Source organism: Molothrus aeneus, chromosome 10, assembly GCF_037042795.1.
Source record: "Molothrus aeneus isolate 106 chromosome 10, BPBGC_Maene_1.0, whole genome shotgun sequence".
NCBI classification, from domain to species: domain Eukaryota; kingdom Metazoa; phylum Chordata; class Aves; order Passeriformes; family Icteridae; genus Molothrus; species Molothrus aeneus.
The window spans coordinates 8,125,881-8,145,167 of NC_089655.1; the positions used below are offsets into that span (position 1 = coordinate 8,125,881).

At 43.8% G+C, this 19,287-nt stretch overlaps 1 protein-coding gene across 1 annotated transcript in view; it reads right to left on the minus strand.

Moving 5' to 3' along the window:
- Positions 1-19,287, minus strand: part of EPHA4 (EPH receptor A4) — a 105,092-nt gene that overhangs the window by 39,657 nt on the left and 46,148 nt on the right. The window contains exon 5 of the mRNA XM_066557045.1: positions 8,955-9,293. Coding sequence (XP_066413142.1) covers positions 8,955-9,293 — 339 coding nt within the window. The remainder of the gene's footprint in view (positions 1-8,954; positions 9,294-19,287) is intronic.

The following is a 19,287-nucleotide window of genomic DNA, read 5'->3' on the forward strand; positions in this document are numbered from 1 at the left end:
TAAACTCTGCAGGAACAGTTCAGAAGGCTGAGACAAAAGCTATCATTTCCTTTCAAATTAACAGCAGGATTTTTCCATAAGGGATGGTTTGAAATACAAATGACCACAGGAATAAAATACAAACGCTTGAGCTTCCTACACCTCTTTTGACTGCATTTAAAAAAGTAAATACAAAACCATGGTCAATTTTGTTATCACCAGTTTCCAAACCACAATTTTCAGAGACCCTGAATCCATTCTCAGAGTGCACTCCAAGTTCTGGGGCTCTAGTTCTTGAATTTAGTAATGAAGACAGATTACCTTAATCTAAGGAGATGCCATGAAATCCTTCAAGTGGATGCAGAGAGAGGCTCCCACTTTGTTTGGGCGGGGAAGCCCACTGGAGCCCTGCCACGATAATAAAGCGCTGCCTGCACACCAGTTCACACGTGGGGCTAAATCTGAAGTGACATTTCTCAATGAAAGAAGCAGTATTCACTCGTGTGCTCAGCATTTTGATGTCCACCAGAAGCTGGCAAACATGATTATAGGGAGCCAGCAGGCATGCCACAGCTCTATTTAGCCCTCATGGTTTAGCACAGTGCTATGCAACACATAAATAAAATATAACGGGCTGCCTTGGGACGGCATTCTGGGAGTGGGATTTCATGCATATGGATGGACTTGACACACATTTCACAAGGACAGAATATCTGAACCAGAATGGGCTGCTTCACCCACCCTTTGGGGTGAGTTCAGCATCCTGCCCTCCAAACTATGAGCCAATGCAGAAACTTTTGGGCTTCGGGGACTAGCGATGTTTATTTGTGCTACTCTGCATGGCATTTTAATTAGTAACTGTGTGGATTTAAAAACTGTGAATGGACACACAGGGGCAGTTGTGCAGCCTAGTTTTTGTGTTTCTACTCTCTCAAAAAAATCCTGTTTGAGGACATCAGCAGGGGGTTAATGGAAGCTTTGATAAAGTTCTCCGAAGCCTTTTATTGTTGCTGAACTACCGACTGGACTCTGCTGTCTCTCTGGCTGCTTTCCAATTTATTTAGTCAGCTGCAAAAACAACTAGAGGATTTGGAAGCCCATCTAAATGTTTAGTAGCCACAAATATACTTGGGCAAATTCTGCTTCCACATGAAAATATTTCTGTGCCAGTTATTTAAGGGAAGCACTCACACTGATCATCAAGCTCCAGGAATGGGAAATGTCAGTTTGCTGCCAGGGAAAGTGAGCACACAGTTAAATAGTCCAGGGCAAATAAAAGCTGCAGGACCACATCTCCATCTCTCTCAGTTTGGTAACTATTCATCTGTACCAACATCACTGAGACTAGAATTTTATTCCTCTTTGAAGTAAATTTCTATGACTTAAATATGATCAACACTACCCAATGTTGAAATTAAGCATCTCTTTCCCTAGGAGGGTGTGTAACTAACTTCCATTTTCCATAGCAAACCACGAGATCTTTTAAAAAATGTGACTAAACTTTTATTTAAATGCTGCAATTACATCTTGGCTCTATCTGACATGCAGCTTGTCTAAGCTGTTCACTGAACCCTGAAGCTGGTTATTTACTAAGGATCTTTAGAAAGCACTTTTTTTTTTTTCCTTCCGACCAAGACTTGTATCCCCCACCTTGAATACAAATTCATGGAAATGGGTGGTGCAGACAGCTTTGCCAGAAAGCAGGCAGTTGTTATTTTAATTATTATTTCTTTGTGGAATGCTGCAGTTACCTTAAAATAATAATTTAATCCTTCTCAACAATAGTTTTCCCAGTTTTGTTTTTAAGACAGGAGCACGTATGCCTATAACTACACATTTATTACAGACCATCAGTTAAAGGCTCTGCAAGAACATGAAGTTGTTAAGAAGAAACTCCCACTTGCATCTGCCAGCTTGGAGAAGCTCCTTACTCAGACATTTAAACTTACACACATAATTAAACGTGCAGCAGAAGAAACCTGAAGCAGTCAACACATGGCATCTTTAAGTCCCTGAGAAATCTCATGCTCATTGCTGAAATTTGCCCATTCAAAAGTATCCCCTCCACTGTTCAGTTCCACCCAATTCCCAAATTTCTAGCACTAGGATCACTTTTCTTTCTAGATCTCCTACTGCATTAATATTTGAAAGATCTGTGGTTTCCCAAAATACACCACTGGGTTTGCTGCAGAAATCTTCACAGTAACTCATCCAATGTAAATCTTCAGATGTCCAAAGCCAAAACACCAGTCCCTTTGAAAGCCAAAGCAGGGGAAGAAAAGGCAGGTGAAGAAAAGGCTGTCCTGCACGTGCTGGCAGGTCACCTCACTGATCAGGGCAGATAAAACCCAACAACAGCAGGCAGCTTGTCCCAACCCTCCTGCTTGAACAATGTGCAGGAGGGATCGCTGCTCATGTCTAGCAGAAAAACATGAAGCCTTAGAAACCCTACCGACTGGAAATGAGAAAAATGCATATAATTACCCTGGAATTCTGCAAGATGCTGTAAGAAATCACTCAAGAGTATCATGCTCATGGATCACCCCTTTTCCAAGTCCATGCTTATTTTGATTTTCTTTCCTACTGAATTTAGGCTTGACACAGCTCCATTTGGGGAATAATTTGCTGGTCTATCATCCTTAGTACAAACACCTTAAAGCAAAGTAAGAACACCCCTTTGCAGCTCCCTTTTCCCATTACCCTGACGTTGTACAGAAAAAAGAATGCAGCTGGTAGTATCACACACACTTCCCATGCTCTGGACAGCTGGCACACACCCAGATGTTTGCCAAGAGATTAGTTTAAATCAGGTTTGTTGGGAAGTGGGTGGCCAGGGTGCTGTGACTGTTTATACACACCCAGATACGTGCATGAGTTTCCTCACGGGTTTGTGTGCCTGAAAAAGGACTACTGGAACAGGCTATTTGTATCCTTTGGCTGCAGGGAACAAGTAACTGGAAAGGGTGGGACTGTGCTGGTAGCAAGTACTTAGAATAAAAATAAAGAACTAAATTGACTCTTGGATGCCTGTGAAGGCTACAGGCAGACCAGCTGTGGCCAGCATCTGGAGTGCCACTCGCTCCTCTGCTGGGCAGTGACATGAACTCACTCACCCTCCTGCACCTCTCCCAGGTGGGCCATTGAGCTGGATGTCACCTCAACACCCTCCAAAGGTCCAGAGACTCCTGAGGAACAGCCTGGCCCAGCACCTTAAGCCTTCCTTCCACAAAACCCCACAGCACAGCCCCATCCCCACATCCAGGAACTCGGCAGGGGCTGGGCTGCTGAGCTGATGTGCACGAGCATCCCCACAGCTTCACCAGGCACCAGGGAAGGGGGATGCCAGCCCAGAAAATGACTGATTTTGCCAGCTTACACTATTTCATAGGGTCTGTGAAACTGTGACACGAGTGCATGATGAATTCTGTCTTCACATTCACAGAGCTCCTTTGCCGGCTATTTGGAGATGAAGTCTTCCTTGGGGTTATACAGCCCTTCAAAAATTATGTTTCAACACAACAATAAACAGTTCTTCACCAGGACTGCATTAAAAAAAGGAACATCTCTTGCAAGAGCTGAGCATAAAACTAGCAGTCTGAATGACTACAGACCTTGCAATTTTTAAAATCAAAATTAACTTCCTTCAGCACCTCCCTATCGATAAGATTTTTAATATGCACATAAATATCACCACACATAAAATCAAAAAATGTTATGTTCATTCTCAGCAAACAGAAATTATTTACTATTACTTGTATTGAAACCAGGATTATACTCAACATACGGGAGCTTAGAGAATCAGATGGTTGATCAACCTTCACAGTAACAGTTAATTTTATTTTCCAGTAGTAGTTTAAGGGTGTTCATGCAGTCACCTAAAGAAAGCTCTGTGACTGAAATCTACTTAACAATGTCTTTTGATGTTTCACTATAGAGCAATTCTTTATGGGTAAGTTATAAATATCCAGGAAAATAGTGCATTGAAAAGAAAACACTAAAATCCTTAGCTTTCCTGGCCTTGGCATGCATTGCTTTTGATCTGCCTGAGCAACTATTATTTTTTTGACATGAGGAGTGCACACTGACCAAGGGCAATGTATGTCCATGAATTTTTACTGACTGCAAATGCAGCTCAGCACAGGCTAAACCACACTGGCATAATGTAAGACCTTATATGCATTTTCTGTGCTGCTCTGTACAACACATGAGGAATGCTAATCAGCATTTGAAAGGAAACGTGGGCTTTCAAAGAAGACCCACCAAAATGTAAAATGGGAATATATAGTCCCCAACCAAAAAGTCCAGTGGAACTTATGAGTCATAACTCCCAATTCTTTCCTCCTTACCCTTGCCATTTCTGACTGAAAATACCATCATCCTCAAAGGATTGGGATCTTTCAGGTTTGGGTTTTTTCCCTTTTAGCAAAGGAATTAAGAACATAAACAACAAACAAACCTAAAAGCTAAATAAAACTGAGTAACAGCTGACATTTCCCTTCCCTGCACAGAAAGTCAGTATTTTGGGCTCACCACAACTGCAGCCTGTCCCAGAAGAATACCCAATTCCCATGGATCTTGTCGGGGGTGCTGAAATCCTGGTGGCACCGTGACCCATTTTAGCTCTTGCCTGGAAAGGGCACTGAAGCACTGCAGGGCTCCGAGTGCCAGTGCAGGATTTGGGGAGCCCACAGGAGAGGGGCAAGGACTGCAGCACTGCCAGCCCCCTGCTCTGCCAGGGATGGGGCAGCCCTGGGACACTGAACACACAGCTGCACAGGCCAGGAGAGGGGCACTGCACACACACAGGGGCTAGGCACAGCACTGACAACAGCAGCAGGAAAACCAGGACATAGAGCCCGAGATATTCTCCAGAAAGATCATTTCTTGATCTTGAGCACAGGCAGCTTGAAAACATCCAGGGTGATGCAAGGGGAGAAGAAGTAAGTTTATTTATACACACTGTATTTTCATCCTAATTGGCACATGCTGCATCCATCCAGCTCTACTGATCCACTTAAGGAAACACAGAGCCCAAGGTAACCTAACAAGGTAACAAATCACCAGGCAGTTTGTTTATTCAGAAATATCAACTGCTTCAACTCCTACAAGCAAAGGAGCAAGCAGGACACCCATCTCTCATAAAATGCAAACAAAACAAAGGGAGCCAAGCAAGCAGGAAAATAAGTTTGGATTTTAAATCTCATTTAAGCCTGTGCAGGCTCTGCCCCCCACACCACTCCCCTGCCTTATGAATGCCTTCAGCATCCATGCAAAAACCTTGTCCCTGTGGCACTGCCCCCACAGGGGCCTGAGCAGGGAACCTGCCTCTCAGGCTGGAGACACAAACAGCTCAGCTCCTTAAGCCTTAATAAAAATATAAACTGTTCAGTGCATCTTCAAAAGAAAACCACACAAGCTTCCTGCATGCTGTGAACAAGATCTCTTTATTGAGAGCTTTTCTTTTAATTTTGAGCAGCTTTGCAGTACTAACCTCAGCAGAATAAAAACCAAAAAACCCAACCAAGAAGCCCAGAGATTTCTGAGCTACTCAGTCAACAGCCTGATAGAGTTCCTCATTGAAATTAGCTTCTCCTAGCAGCATCACATGAGAATTGCTGGCCTGCATCTCTTCCACAAATCATTTCACAAATTTTTAAGGATGGGCAAAGTGCTGATTTCATTTCATTGAAAACTGAAAGCCCAAAAGCCACCACGGCCAATGGTGAGACCCCCAATATCAGCCCTTGCAGTACTCATTGTGCTAAGGACATTGGCTTCAAGTTTCAGCCACTCAGTATTCCATCCTTGCTTTTTCTATTTTTTCAATCTCACAGGGGAAAAGAGTAATGGTTCCCAACTAAAAAAAAAAAATAAAATACTAAACATGCAGAACAATGAGCTGAATTAATTCAAAATTCTTAAAAAGTCACAACACTGAAGTATTTAATTAGGAGATTGAATTTTTTACTTGCTTAAAAGCCTGAAATTTAGCTTTTTTTTGGAAAAATAAGCAATCTATAATAACCAATACCTTTTCCAAAGAAGCAGAAAAATACTTTTTCAAACTATTTTTGATCCTACCGTGAATGGCAAATCTTATTCTAATTTGAACACTTTTCTATAGTATCGGAAACTGAAAAGAGAGCTTCTAAATGAAGAGTGGAAAGCAAACTGCCTCATTTCATTATCTCAGGAGTAAAACGACAAAAGCAAACAAAAACCCACCTGTGCTTTTCAACTGCACCTTTTATGTCACTGCAATGCATTCCATCAATTTTGTGCTGAATATACCACAAGTGATTTCTCATTGCTTTCTGCCTGTCTCCAAATGCACGCCTTGCACAGGGGCTGGCACCATGGCAAGCAAACACACAGACACCCAGATTCCTGATCCTCACTGATCAAAACCTGCTTGGAAAATTCCTGCCTATTTTCTTCAGATTATACTGAAGAAAATTTGAAAGGTGAAGTTGTTGTGAGGAAGAATTCCCTGTACTCTTGTATACTTCTCATCTTTACTGAATTTAACTCAGGAGATACACCTCTTGCAAAGAGTTCTAGCAAATTCTCCAGAAGACAACCCAAAAGCACTGCTCATATGTAAAGAATTGTTAAAAACTCCCCATATTGACAACATTTTTTTTCTATCAAGCACAAGCATAGAGAACACAATCAATTAAGTAATTTACAAATTTTCAGTGTTGGTGGCTCCATTTTTATTAGTAAAACAGGGAAGAAGTGCTATTAAGGGAGGAGCTTGGCTCTAATCTGAATTTAGAATTGCCTTAAAGAAACCAAGGCAGCTTTACATTAGTGTAAGAAAAGTGCAAGATGAAAACCAAGCCTGTGGCAGTGCACCATCATGACATGATTTCTTTATAATGAAATATAGTGAAAGAAAATTAGTGGCACAAGGATTTTAATGCACCCCAGACACACATTTACAATGATTAAACAGATGAGTACTTGTAAAACCCAAGGGTCTAACTTTACAAACCTTTACTCAAGCAAGCAGTTTCACCAAAATCAATGAGACAATTTGCATATGTAAGGCTATTTATCTCAGCTGGGATCTGTAGGTTTAGGCCACACATTTCTATTTAGATCTTCTATGCAGCAGAAACCATGAAGTTGTATGAAGAACAGAGAACAGTGCACCTTGGAGTTAATTTTCATTTATACCAGTATAATTTTCTCTGTCCCTCTGACGCATTTGATAAACTGGGCGTGTTTCAAAATTGGAAAAGTTGGCAAAAATACAAATTTCCTGATGGGAAGAATACTACTCATGGATAATAAACAAAATCAATTCTTATTTGCATATTCAATCAGATTTTGGTTTGCATATAAAAGCATAAGATGGTAGAATTTTCACACGGTAGATGGATCCCGCTCACTTATTCATGCATATATGCATCCACTAATCCTTAGACGTGCCAAAATCAGTCAGAAATACTCTCTTTGCTAGGCATTCACAGCACAAAAACACTGTCCCTGCTGCTGTTCTCAACCTTCTCTTTTCGTAGAGCGTATGACAGCACTCTCCCACGGCTTTCTCCCAAGACTCCCTAATAGCCCCTGCTCTCTATTAGTCTTCTTTTCACTAGGCAAAGTGGTGGTTTGAATTTTTGAATCATAATTTAAAAGGGATGCTGTCAACTGTATATGAAGAACAAAAAACACTGGACCAGATTTTCAAAGGCACTTCAGCACGGACTTGACAATTTCGCTTGTAACTGTCACTGCAAAATTGAATGTATCTCTCACTGGTAATACTGACATGGCCTGGACTACAGCTAAAATCTGCAGATTTAGACTATGCCTACCTATTTTTCACATACATCTACTAGGAAACAGAATTCAAAATATTTATATGGTCTGGTCCTATCAAAATATGCAATATTAATATTGTCTCATACACCGTAAGCCTGGTAATAAATGATACCCTGTGAGCTACGCTCCGAGGTGCTGAATGCCTGCAACATCTGTGGGACCTGAAGGCAATCAGCACTCTGAGCCATCAGATAACAGGTTTGACGGTCTTGTAGCCAGTCTGACAGTCTGGAGATCTCATTTGCATTTAGAAGAGTGTCATATTCAAATGTATATAATTTTGTGCATTAAATTAAAAATTCAACTGGAACCCTGTGCGTTAAACCCGAGCTGGCTGCAAACTAAGAAATGTTTTCATGGAATTAAAGAAAAAGATCAAACAAATTAGCATCAAAACGAAACGGCAATCTGCTGCTGCAGCCTTTGCCCTTACTAGGTCAAGCATGGGGTACTAAAAAAGCAGAGCTGCCCAGGGTATCTGAAATAATCTAGTATACACAGAAATAGTATTTTGCTCTCCCAGATGAATGAAAGGCAAAAATCAGTCAGCATGAAGTTGAAAGCTCATATAGGATTTCTACAGCAATGCCAGCTCTGATCAATCGAAACATTGTCAGCAGCAGGTTAAGGAGGTATTTATTTAACAAGGGGACAGAATCTAATTGACTTTCCAGGAGAGGAGAGCGAGCAGGCAGGCGAGCGGGCGCCCACTCGTTCCACTCATTGAATCTTACACTGCCCTTTTTCAAGGGGGGCAGGAGCACAACCCTGTGCTCCTCAGGCACGTATTTTTCCCTCTGCAGACACCAAGGACATCCTTGTGTCCCCGTACAGGGGGTGGCAGCAGAACTGCTGGTGGGCCAGGGGGGATCAGGGCAGCTTTGCTGTTGTGCTTCTGCAGAATGCCTCCCAGCGTCGTGCCGGCGTGCTGCAGCACAGACACAGCACCCAAACCCTCCTCTCTCCCTGCCTCTGAAGCATTTAAAGTATCCATACAAATCACCAGAAAATAAGGGTTTGACCCAGTTACACATCTTAGGGCTCCTGGCATTCATTTGCTAATGCTAAATGTAATGGAAATCACAGCTTCCCTAAAAAACAGGCAGCAGAGACAGGAAGGGCATTGCTGTTTATGTTCCTACCTGCTTGGTTAGTTGTCACAGTGACTGACACAGCCTGGTCCTGGCTGGGGTTTTGCTTGGACACTCCATTCACTGCCCAGACTTCAAAGGTGTAGTTGGTGTGTGCCAGGAGGTCGGTGATGGAGACTTTGGTGGTTTTCAGGCCGTTCTGCTGGGGGCTGAAGTGCACCCCACTGCCACAGGAGCGGCAGCGGCTCAGCTCGCCCGCCCCGCAGCGCTTGCACACCACGTTGTAGGAGATGTCCTCCCGGCCGCCCTTGTTCTGGGGGGGGCTCCACTCCAGGTTCACTGAGGTCTCGTTGACATTGGAAATCAGGTGCTGGGGAGCAGATGGAGGGCCTAAAAAGAAAAAAAAGTACATGTGTTTTTAGTTAAGAGCAAAAAAAAAACCCAAAGCCTACATAGTAACATCAGAGTTGCACATCCCAGATGCTGTGCAACTCTGATGTTGAATGAGCCTGAGAGCTCAGTATTTGAATTAAACAGGAGTGGGACTTTTTCCTTTTCACTGTTTACACTTGTTTTGAAAAATGTTAAATTTACATATCTTACACTCTTTTTTTCTCCATTATCTCCTAAACAAAGCATCAAATACACAAACTTCTGCTTCACTTGAGATTTTCAAAGTCCTCCATTACCTACAGGCAGACTCTCATTGAAATTATTATAGAAATATCTCAAGGTATCTTTTTCTGAAAAATATAAGTGCAATATTTTCCAGACAAGTTGATGTCAAATCACATTCAGTGAACACTGCAGCCCATCAAGCAGGGACCTGAACATGACACTTCAGCATGCAGGATGGAGATTTGAGTAGGAAGCCCGACACAGAACTAAGGCTTTGAAAGATGGAAAATAAAGTTTACAACAGGGAGTGTTGGAGAAAGTGAAAGAACTGAAGAGGAAAATATGGCAAGCATCTGAAGGAAGGGCTGATAAAAGAAACCTGGTCAGAAACAAGAGACCAGACAGAAAGCTTGGCAATGAGGCTGGATTTGAGACAGAAGGTCAGCTTTTCCACCACAGGGATGGGAGACTTCATAAACACGCTGCCAGAGAGCTCCCAGCAGGTTCCAGCACAGGGACTATGGGATCAGAGCACAGAGCCCAAGGCAGGCTGGGCAGGACCTCCCTGGGCAGGCTGGGCAGAGCCCAGAGGCAGAAACGCTCCTGCACCTGCAGCACCTCTCCCTGCCCTGCCCGTGCCGACCAATGCATGGGCACAAATCCTATTGATGTGCTTAAATCCCCACGGGCCTCAAACCCACAGGCAAATTGAAAATGCAGAAGAGCTAATCCTGCAACTCTTAATCTAATTTCAATACAGTTGAGACACACTTTTTGTACCCTTAAATTTTCGGCGGATGATTCAGAGTGAAGCCATGAAAGAGATGGGTATTTCATCCATCCCAAAAGGCTTCCCTGACCATTGCCAGGCAGCCTGCTCTGGGGCAGAGCACACAGGGACTCTGACACACACAGGGCTTTGGGACAGGGCTGCAGGTAAGCACTGCATCAAACTGAAATGAGACAGAATGAGAATGAAGATTGCAAAATGTATCAATCCAAACCAGAACACGATAAAAATAGCTCTGCTTACTGAAAGTCAGAGCTTTACGTACAAATATTAGCAGAAAAATACTGGAAATAATTTTGTAAAGTCACAAATTCAAGACATAGGAAAGCTCATGAAACTTCCTAGATTTCATCAAGATACATCTGATGGTTGCAATTCTAAAGAAGTTCAACTAGATCTCCTTGCAGAAGAAAGGAAAGGAGAAAGGAAAGGAGAAAGGAAAGGAGAAAGGAAAGGAGAAAGGAAAGGAGAAAGGAAAGGAGAAAGGAAAGGAGAAAGTTCTGGCGAATTTGTCAAACATTATGAAACTATGAACCTGGCAAAAAATAATCAGCCAACACCAACATTTTCCATTAAGTGTATAAATAAGTAAGTCATAATCTCTCATATGCCAAAGGTACAAAAACAGTCATTGTGGTAAGACAGGAAACAAACATATTGAAAATGTGAAATTCTACTGAAATTACAAAGTGGCTCATCAAGTGTAACAGCAGAAAGGTTAAGCTGTTAAGGGATGACTATGGGGAAGATTAATTGTGGCTCCCTCCTCAATTTATCAGGTTCATCTCAAAGGAAGCCTGAGGCCTGAACAGGCTGCATAGGACAAGGTTTTGAGGGCTGCATCACCTCCTCAGGTCTGTATTTGAATCCACCTGATGTAACACATGCTCAACAGGAGACAGGACTTTTATTTTGAGAGTTAGCTAGGTTAAGAAAAGACTCTTAAACGACATAGAGCTCCAATGGGTCTTCCGTACCCAAATGAAAGGTCTCTGTGGCAGGGGTAGCTAAACAGGGGTTGTTTGTCTGTGTTGATTTCAAAAATACAAAATTAATATATTTATTTTGAAAGGAGGGAAATCCTCCCTTCTTGCCAAACCTTTGAAAAGTCTCTGAGTTAATTGGGGTTGACAGACAGAATTACTGCAAGAAGAGAGAGCTGAGTCCAGCCCCTGAGCCAGGGAGCCCTCTTGCCTGCTGCACCACCAGGCTGCCATTCATGGCTTTTATTTATGCACTGGCAGCATTTTGGACTCCTAAGGAGAAAACCCTTTTACTCAAAGATCAGTTACTGAACACAGTAAGAGATGTTTCCTGATCCAAAAACAAGACGAGAAAGAAAAAGGAGAGAAACTGGTTTTAATCTCTATTCACCATGTGGAAATGGAGGCAGAAAGAGATGTGGTGAGACAAGGGCACACAGGACATGCTTTGCACATCTGGGCAGTGGTCAGAACTGTCCCATGTCCCAGCCCAATGCCTCTGTCCCATAAGCAGCTCTCCTTCCCCCGAAAGCTGGCTTTGCCAGCTCCCCTGGGTACGAGAAAGTGGTCTCTGCTTAGCCTGCAAATACACAAGCTTCCTTTTCAAAAATAAACTCTGAGTGCAATGAGGTGGAAGACACTCCTGAAATCGTGAACTCAAGCGGAACTGCTGAGCAGGGACTGAACCAAACTCTCTCCAGCCTGGACTTCCCCAAACTGCCTCACACCTGGGCTCTCTTCAGGGCAGGCAGGTGCACAAGGTAACAACACCTGTGCCTCTGAACTGTCAAGGGAACGGGAAAACCAACACAGGCCTCTGGGGGGAACAGCAGCCTCAGCAGGCTGCAAGCCCAGGTGCACATTGTACGGTGAAGGTCAGCCCTGCACGGAGCAGCAGCCAGAGGCTCTGGGAGCTGAGGCTGTGTGTCCTCCCAGAGACTGCTCAGCACCTGCCAGCAGCAAGCCCTGAACAGAAACTGCTCCTGAGGGAAACACCAAGAGCCTGATAGCGAGGAACAGCAAAAGGCATTTTCCTACAGAGCGTTCACTCTCTGCAGACACACACACGAGAGCATCCACTCAGAGCACAGCCAGGAGAGCTGAGATGAGGTGGTGCCAGTGCAAACACCTCCTTCCCCAGGCAGCACCAGCTCTGCCAGGGCCAAGAATATCCCTGTTTCATGAGGGTATTCCTAAAGCAAAGACCCCCATGGGGGGAGGCTTCACACTACCACAGCTGCAGTCAGAAAGATGTGCCTCTTAGCTCAGATACAGCAGCCAGTTTGGGGTTAAACTCAGACTTAGTCTGATGTCCATTAAGATATTTTCCAAGGCTCTAAGTCCAGTTTCACATGGGAAAATGTGCCAGAATGAATCAAGCTCCTCAGAAGCAAAAAGTCAGTAATTAGTATGTGGGACAGGGCACTGCAGTGTCTAAACAGAGATGCAGTGAAGTGGAAAACCAGGGAAGCAGATGCTTGCAGGTCACAGAGATGAGTGCACCACCTCCAGCATGAAAAGGAAGATGTAGGGGAGTCTCCAAATGGTGGGCTGACATTACAGTGAGAGGAAAAGCAATTTCTTTTCTTCCTGGAGTATAGTCATCAATGGAGCTGTTGGCACAGGGAGCAGGAATAGCTTCAGATTGATGGGCCTGGTTTCAGATGTTAAAACACAGGGCGGATCCGCTCCTTCAATGGTGATCAGGATTTGCTTTGTTTCTGACAACAGAGCCTCTGTCCATAGATGAGACAAACCCTTTTAAGGCCAGGGCAGGCTGAAATGCCCCCAGGATAGTACCTGGATGAGCCCAGCTAGCAGGACTCCACAGGGAACAGCATCCTGACAGCCAGACCATCACCCTCCACAAACCTGTGTCCTCTGGCAGAAGAATCGAGCTACAGGGCAGATGAGAGAGGAGACAAGGACCTGTGCTTCTGAATCACCACCACCATCTGTAATTTTGTCACAAGTCCCACGATCTACAGCATTTTTCATCAATCTCCTGCCAATGGAAGCTTGCTATTGCATGGGCTATTTGGCACTGTGGAAGAATGGAGCTAATACTGCCACACTGCCTGGAACAGTTTGAAAATGCGACAGTTCCTACAGGAAATCAAAATTAAATCTAAACATTTTAATTCTGAAAACAGATTAATTTAAAATTCATTTTATGATGTTAGGAAGGCAGGTGCTGTTTTTTCCCCTGCAACAGGACAACAGAATCTGAGGGTGGATGTGCAGAGCCAGTCAGTCTTCGCACACCAGTGATTGCAAAGGGGACACAGTTTGATCATGGGGCCTGAAAGCCGGATCCCTCTCCAGCCCCTTTAACCAGCACCCTGAACGGACAGGGGGCTCCTCTGTGGGAACACAGGGAACGGAAGTTTTCAATTTTATTCCTTCCTGGGGCTCCATAAATCTTGCTTCAAATTAAAACCATCAAAATCAAGTGAGCCATGAAGCAAATGGGAAGGCCCTGGGTGGAGCAGTTCATTGTGTGTGTCAGGGCTGAGGGAAACACTGCAGAGTCTGTTTAGCAACAAATAATCTTCATCAAGCTAATCTTGCCATCTTCCTCAACCCTCCTATTCGATTTCCTTAAATATATTGGGCAATGCAGATTGTTTGGCTTTCTCTTGCTGCAATAGGCTATAGCCATTCCAGCTGTCTTTCATCCACAGATAGAGAGATCTGTCTGTCTTAAGGACAACACACCCTATGTTAAACAAACATTCAGCAAAACAAGAGTTTTTAAGGCATTAATAGCATAAGCACTACTTGTATTAAAAGGATGTATTTTAGCACTCTTTCTACAACTTCAGGCAGTATTTTAACTTTTCATTTATCAACATTTCTCTCCCTCCCTTCCTACACTCAAGTCTCTCTCCAGTCAGAAGCCTCCCACACATGCCTGTACAACTGACAAGGACCTGGTGAAAACCATGACAAGGGCACATACCAACACCTGACTGTCTCCTTCCTTCCTTCCAGACCACAGGAGATCCCTGGGTGCCAGCTGTCTGTGGATTACAGGTCTCTGTGGGCACACTTAAGGAGCTTTGATGATGCACACCAGGGATCTGCAGTGACTCACAGAGAGCTTCCACAGTGAAGACCCAGTAATGAACTCACTCTCCAGGACTGAAGCAGCACCTGTGGGGTGCAGATGGCAAGGGGACATAGCTGGGAAGCAAACCAGGCTGCAGACTAACATGGGCATAATAACACCTCGGTAAGCTGTTTATTTGCAAGGATTTTCCATTTAAATCAGCTGCCCTAAAGACTAAGGGGCATCAGAGATAGTTGAGTCAAACATCACCAGGTTGTTTGACTGTTGTTTGGATGTCATCCAGCTGAGAACGTTATCCCAAAGCCCCTTTCTTCCTGTCCCCAAAGGACAGCAGCACAAATGTAGGAGGCTCAGCCTCACCAGCCTCACTGGCAAAGCCATTCTGCCAAGGAGAAAGAATGTCTACCCCAATGCAAAGAATGATTTCAAAGAAAGATAGCACAAAGGGGATTAGCTACAACTGAGTGAATATTCCTGCTGCCCTGAGGGATCAGTGTGCCCAACCCTTCATGCACACCACGGAGAAAACACAGACCCCAGGACTGCAGTGTGCCCAAGGACAGGGTCTAACCAGGGCAGGCCAGGACTGCAAGGGCAGCACCACCCCAGAGGCACAAGTGGGCAGGAGAGAGCCCCTCCCCTGACAAATGCCATATGCCACAAACCCACCCAAAGCCATGGCAGAGGACATGCTCTAGCTGGGCTCCAGAAGCTGGAGGGGCTTCAGGAACACGGGCAGGCAGGGTGGGTTGGTTGTGCAGGGAGACTCCAACCAAGTCTTTCCTCCCTTCCTCCCTACAGCTGCAAACCCGACAGATCCACACAACCAAAAAATATCCCTGAAAACTAACCCTGGGATCTGAAGGTAGACTTGTAAGGGCACTGTGCTGGGGAACTGTATTAAAATGGTTATGACAAAGGTTTTAATATCCCTGGTTTTACATCTTCCTTTTTTATTACTGATCTGCCCAGCAAGGTGTTTCTCTAAAAGTCTCTGTGGGTGTATGCGGTAAATTCAATTACAGTTTTCTACAAGGAGACCAGACAGACTTGTTTGACATCAAGAATACTGTCTTCACTAAACCAGTTAATTTAGTTCAGCAACAGTGTATGGTTAGGAGGCGTGGATTAAAGCACAGAGAACGGAGATGAGAAAGAAATTATTCCCAGCAAAACAGCTCCTCAGTGACCTTGTTGTCCCATAACATGAGAAGAAAGAAGAAAGACCTTGCAGCTTGGTTCTCTGCTGCACCAGGGTGACAGGACTCCAGAATCCTACTCTAGACAACTAGCAGCTCCAAATTTTGGGCAAACAACTTTTGTTCACCAAAGACAGGAGTAAAAAAATTCTTCTTTCCTTTTCTCAGAGGTCCCATGGCCACAGGACTGATGATAAAGTTGAGGGCTTTGGTTTGGCCAATTTTATCAGACACAAGTAGCCTTAATATACTATTTTCTTGCGTTAAGAAACAAAAACATCACAAAACAAACCAAAAGGCACTTCAGCACAGGGTTCTTTCTGACAATTAATTCCTTTGAAGTGAATTTAGCACTTCCAAGAAACCCACTCTGGTGACACCCAAAATAAAGCTCTCTTGGCCACAAATAGCTGCCTGTCTGCACGTTTCTGTCACAGCCTGGCAGAGGGCTCCTTGAGGAGCTCCTTTTTGTATGCCAGCTTAGTCTTCAGCCATCAACAGTGGTAGTGAATTATTCTGGCAGACACCTTACCCATTAAGGACTGAACTGATATTATCAGTATTAGGACTGTAACCACATCTATTTACTACTAGCCTCTGTTATAGTTAAGATTTATTACCTTGAAAGATCTGGCTGTGGGAGGAGATCTATTAAAAATGCAAACTGAAACCCACACTCTCCATGGAAGTGCTAATGGAGATATTTCAAACACATACCTTCAAGAAGGCAAGCCTTTGTTAGGAGCATCTTGTCAGTCACCAGATCAGTGCATTTAAAATGTACCTCCTTTAAAACAGAAATGCTTTCTAAAGGTATGTATGTGACTAAGTAACTAGCATGATGAAACTTTTGAGCCCTGGAAGGAGAAAATGATTAAAAAAATAATTTACTCCATCTGCTTGGGCACGTGTGTAAAAGCACATTTCTGCAGCAGGTAACAGATGTCTCTGCAGCCAGGGCAGTGGGGATAATTATTTTCAAGTGGGTTGTCACACTGCATTCAGCCTGCGTTTGCCTGACAGTGTGAAATCAGAAGGAAGCTTCATTGGCAATTCCCACCAGACATCAGAAAACCTCAAGCATGTAGAAAAGACTTTAATCTTCTTTAACCATTCCCACACTCTTCTTGAAGAAAATATCACTTCTTTTTTGAGGCAGAAAAAGCAGACTTTAGCTTGATACCATTTCAAAATTATTTTAACAAACAAAAAATATTAAAATACTGTATTAAAATTAAAACAATAATCTGCTACAGTTTGAAGCTTTCTAGCTTCACCCTAAAACTGTGAAAGCCGTGCAAAAACACTGTTCAATGCAGCTGTGTGCCAGCTATGGGTGTTTGCTAATCAAAGTCAATCAGGCAGACCAGCAGGCCTCAATGGGCTTTGGACCAGGACTGACAAAAGGATCCTCTTTATGAGGCTGCTCCAGGGACGCTGACCCTCTTCATCTGCCCTGATTTCAAAGGCAACTCGGGGCATTCAGAAATCTTGAGCTAATTCGCTACATAATAAACAAGATTCATACAACAGGGAAGGTTGCTATGACACACCGTGGTTTAAAAGGAGCCCAGGATGAACTGGCCTGTTTTGAATCGGCAGCTTGGCCTTGGCTGCACTACAGAGGAGCAGCAAAGTCTTTGATAAGTTAAAGGAGCAGCAGGCACCTGGGAGCAAGCATCCAACTGCCTAATGGCAAGAAAACCTGACTAGAAATGCTCTATCAGAAGCATGGAAAAGTTTAGCACATCTGCTGTACAAGATCTGAGAGCCAGCTTTTGTGTGTTACACAGCAAGAATAAAGAGACCAAATAAAGAGGTGTACAAAAAATAAAAGGATCCATACAATGAACGCTTCCATAGATCCTTGGAGCATATCTGGAAGTACATCAGGTGCCTTTGAAAGGGCTGGCTCAGGCACAGAGGCAGCACTGGGGCTCTGCTGAGGCTGTGGGTCGTGTTGGCGGCCTCATCCATGGGGTCACACTGCTGCTCTCTCAACAAGGCCTCACCCCACTGGTACTGTATGGATGGCCTCTAACAACTCTAATCAATGCTCTTTAATTTGATCATGATCCTAGAATCACCTCACCGGGGGCAGGGCTGAGCGTGAAATAGAGAGTATTTCAGAGAGCATAAAAGAGAGAGTATTTCTCTACTATTTGTAGAGAGGGTGCAAAGAAAGTAATTGTTAAATAATCAATGTCTTTAAACACCTTAAAGTTCACTGACTAAAACGTCTGGCAAAGCCATGCCAGGCACAGTGTTCAAGAGGAAGCACTTTGGCCTCCTCTTTCCATCTCATAAGGCTTTATTGAACCTGTACAGCAGTGGAGCTGTCGATGTTTCAGCATGTGAGCTGTGATGCCCTTCAGATATGCCTTTGTTGTTGATCTCTAACCATCTGAAAGAAAAGTTCTAACACAGAGTAAATACCTGGGTCCTGTACGTTTAAGCTTGCAAATAAAGCCCACACTTTCCTCAGACAGTTGTATATGTTGCTGCCACTAATTGTTTCTTTCAGCAGTTGTGGACAGGTCCCCTGTTGTTGTGGGCTAATTCACACAAGCAAAGGCATCTCGGACAGCCCTCACTTCTTGCCTGCCTGGCTATTCCTGACCATTTATCATCACAGATTATGTGCTTTACAATGGCGAGACCAAAGCCAACAGGCCGCAAGATGCAGCAGTCACTTAAAATACCAGTAATCTGCTCCATTTCCACCCTCTCTCCTCTCTGCATAGTCAGCTTTACAACTGGGTTATAATAAAGCAAATGATTTGGTAAACAATTCTTCATTTATTTACTTGGGCAAGATTCCTTTGACTTCAGCGGGAGTCCTGCCAAGCCAGGGATGCTGGAGCAGCGCCAGTGACAAAATGCCCATTTCACTGGAATGTACGATTTCCTATTTACTTGCCAGAAGTAACCCAGTTACCAGCTTCACAATAGGCTTTGTTCCTTTCACGCAGAGAACAATCCAATTAATAGCTCCTCTCCTAAAAAGGCTAAAGAAGTTAAGCAAAGAGCTCCAGGTACCTCTGGCAGAGGTGTGGGGAAACTGATGCTCGCAGGTACCACTCCTTTGGGCTCTAGGCTTCCCTTCCAAGAGCTGCCATATAAGAACATTTTGCATTGTCACGTATGCTAAGCCATGTTATCACATCTACTCTAATGCACTGTGCTGCAGACAATACCACCTGTGTTCACTCACGCTTTCGAGATAAAAAGAATTCTACTGCGGAAACCAGAAAGTTATCTGACAGTCTGACAGGAAAGAAATCCAACCAGAAAAATAAGCTGTTCTGTAATTGGCCCAACTGCTGAATTTCTTATGCTGTTTGCCCTCTAATTTACTTCAACAACTCTACAGAACTAGATCCTGACTAACCAAATCAAAGCCCCCATTTAATTGAGTAAATGTCTCTGTTAATTTAAGGCTCTGGCCAGAAAATCAGAAGACAGCTAATAAACAGTTGCTGTATTTAAAGGAGTGATGATTTCAAGTCTACTGATTATAAACACACACTGTCAAATTACTCCCGTCCCTTCTCAAGCCATAACCACTCCCCTTCTTATTCAATTCCTTCAGCCCATCACCACACACAAGGGGAGACAGCTTTCTCCTTTGAGATTCCCATCACTCACAATCCCTTTCTCTCAGTCTGGCAGCAATGCAGGGATGGATGGTCCATTTTCCCAGCCTACGTGGAGAAGAAAA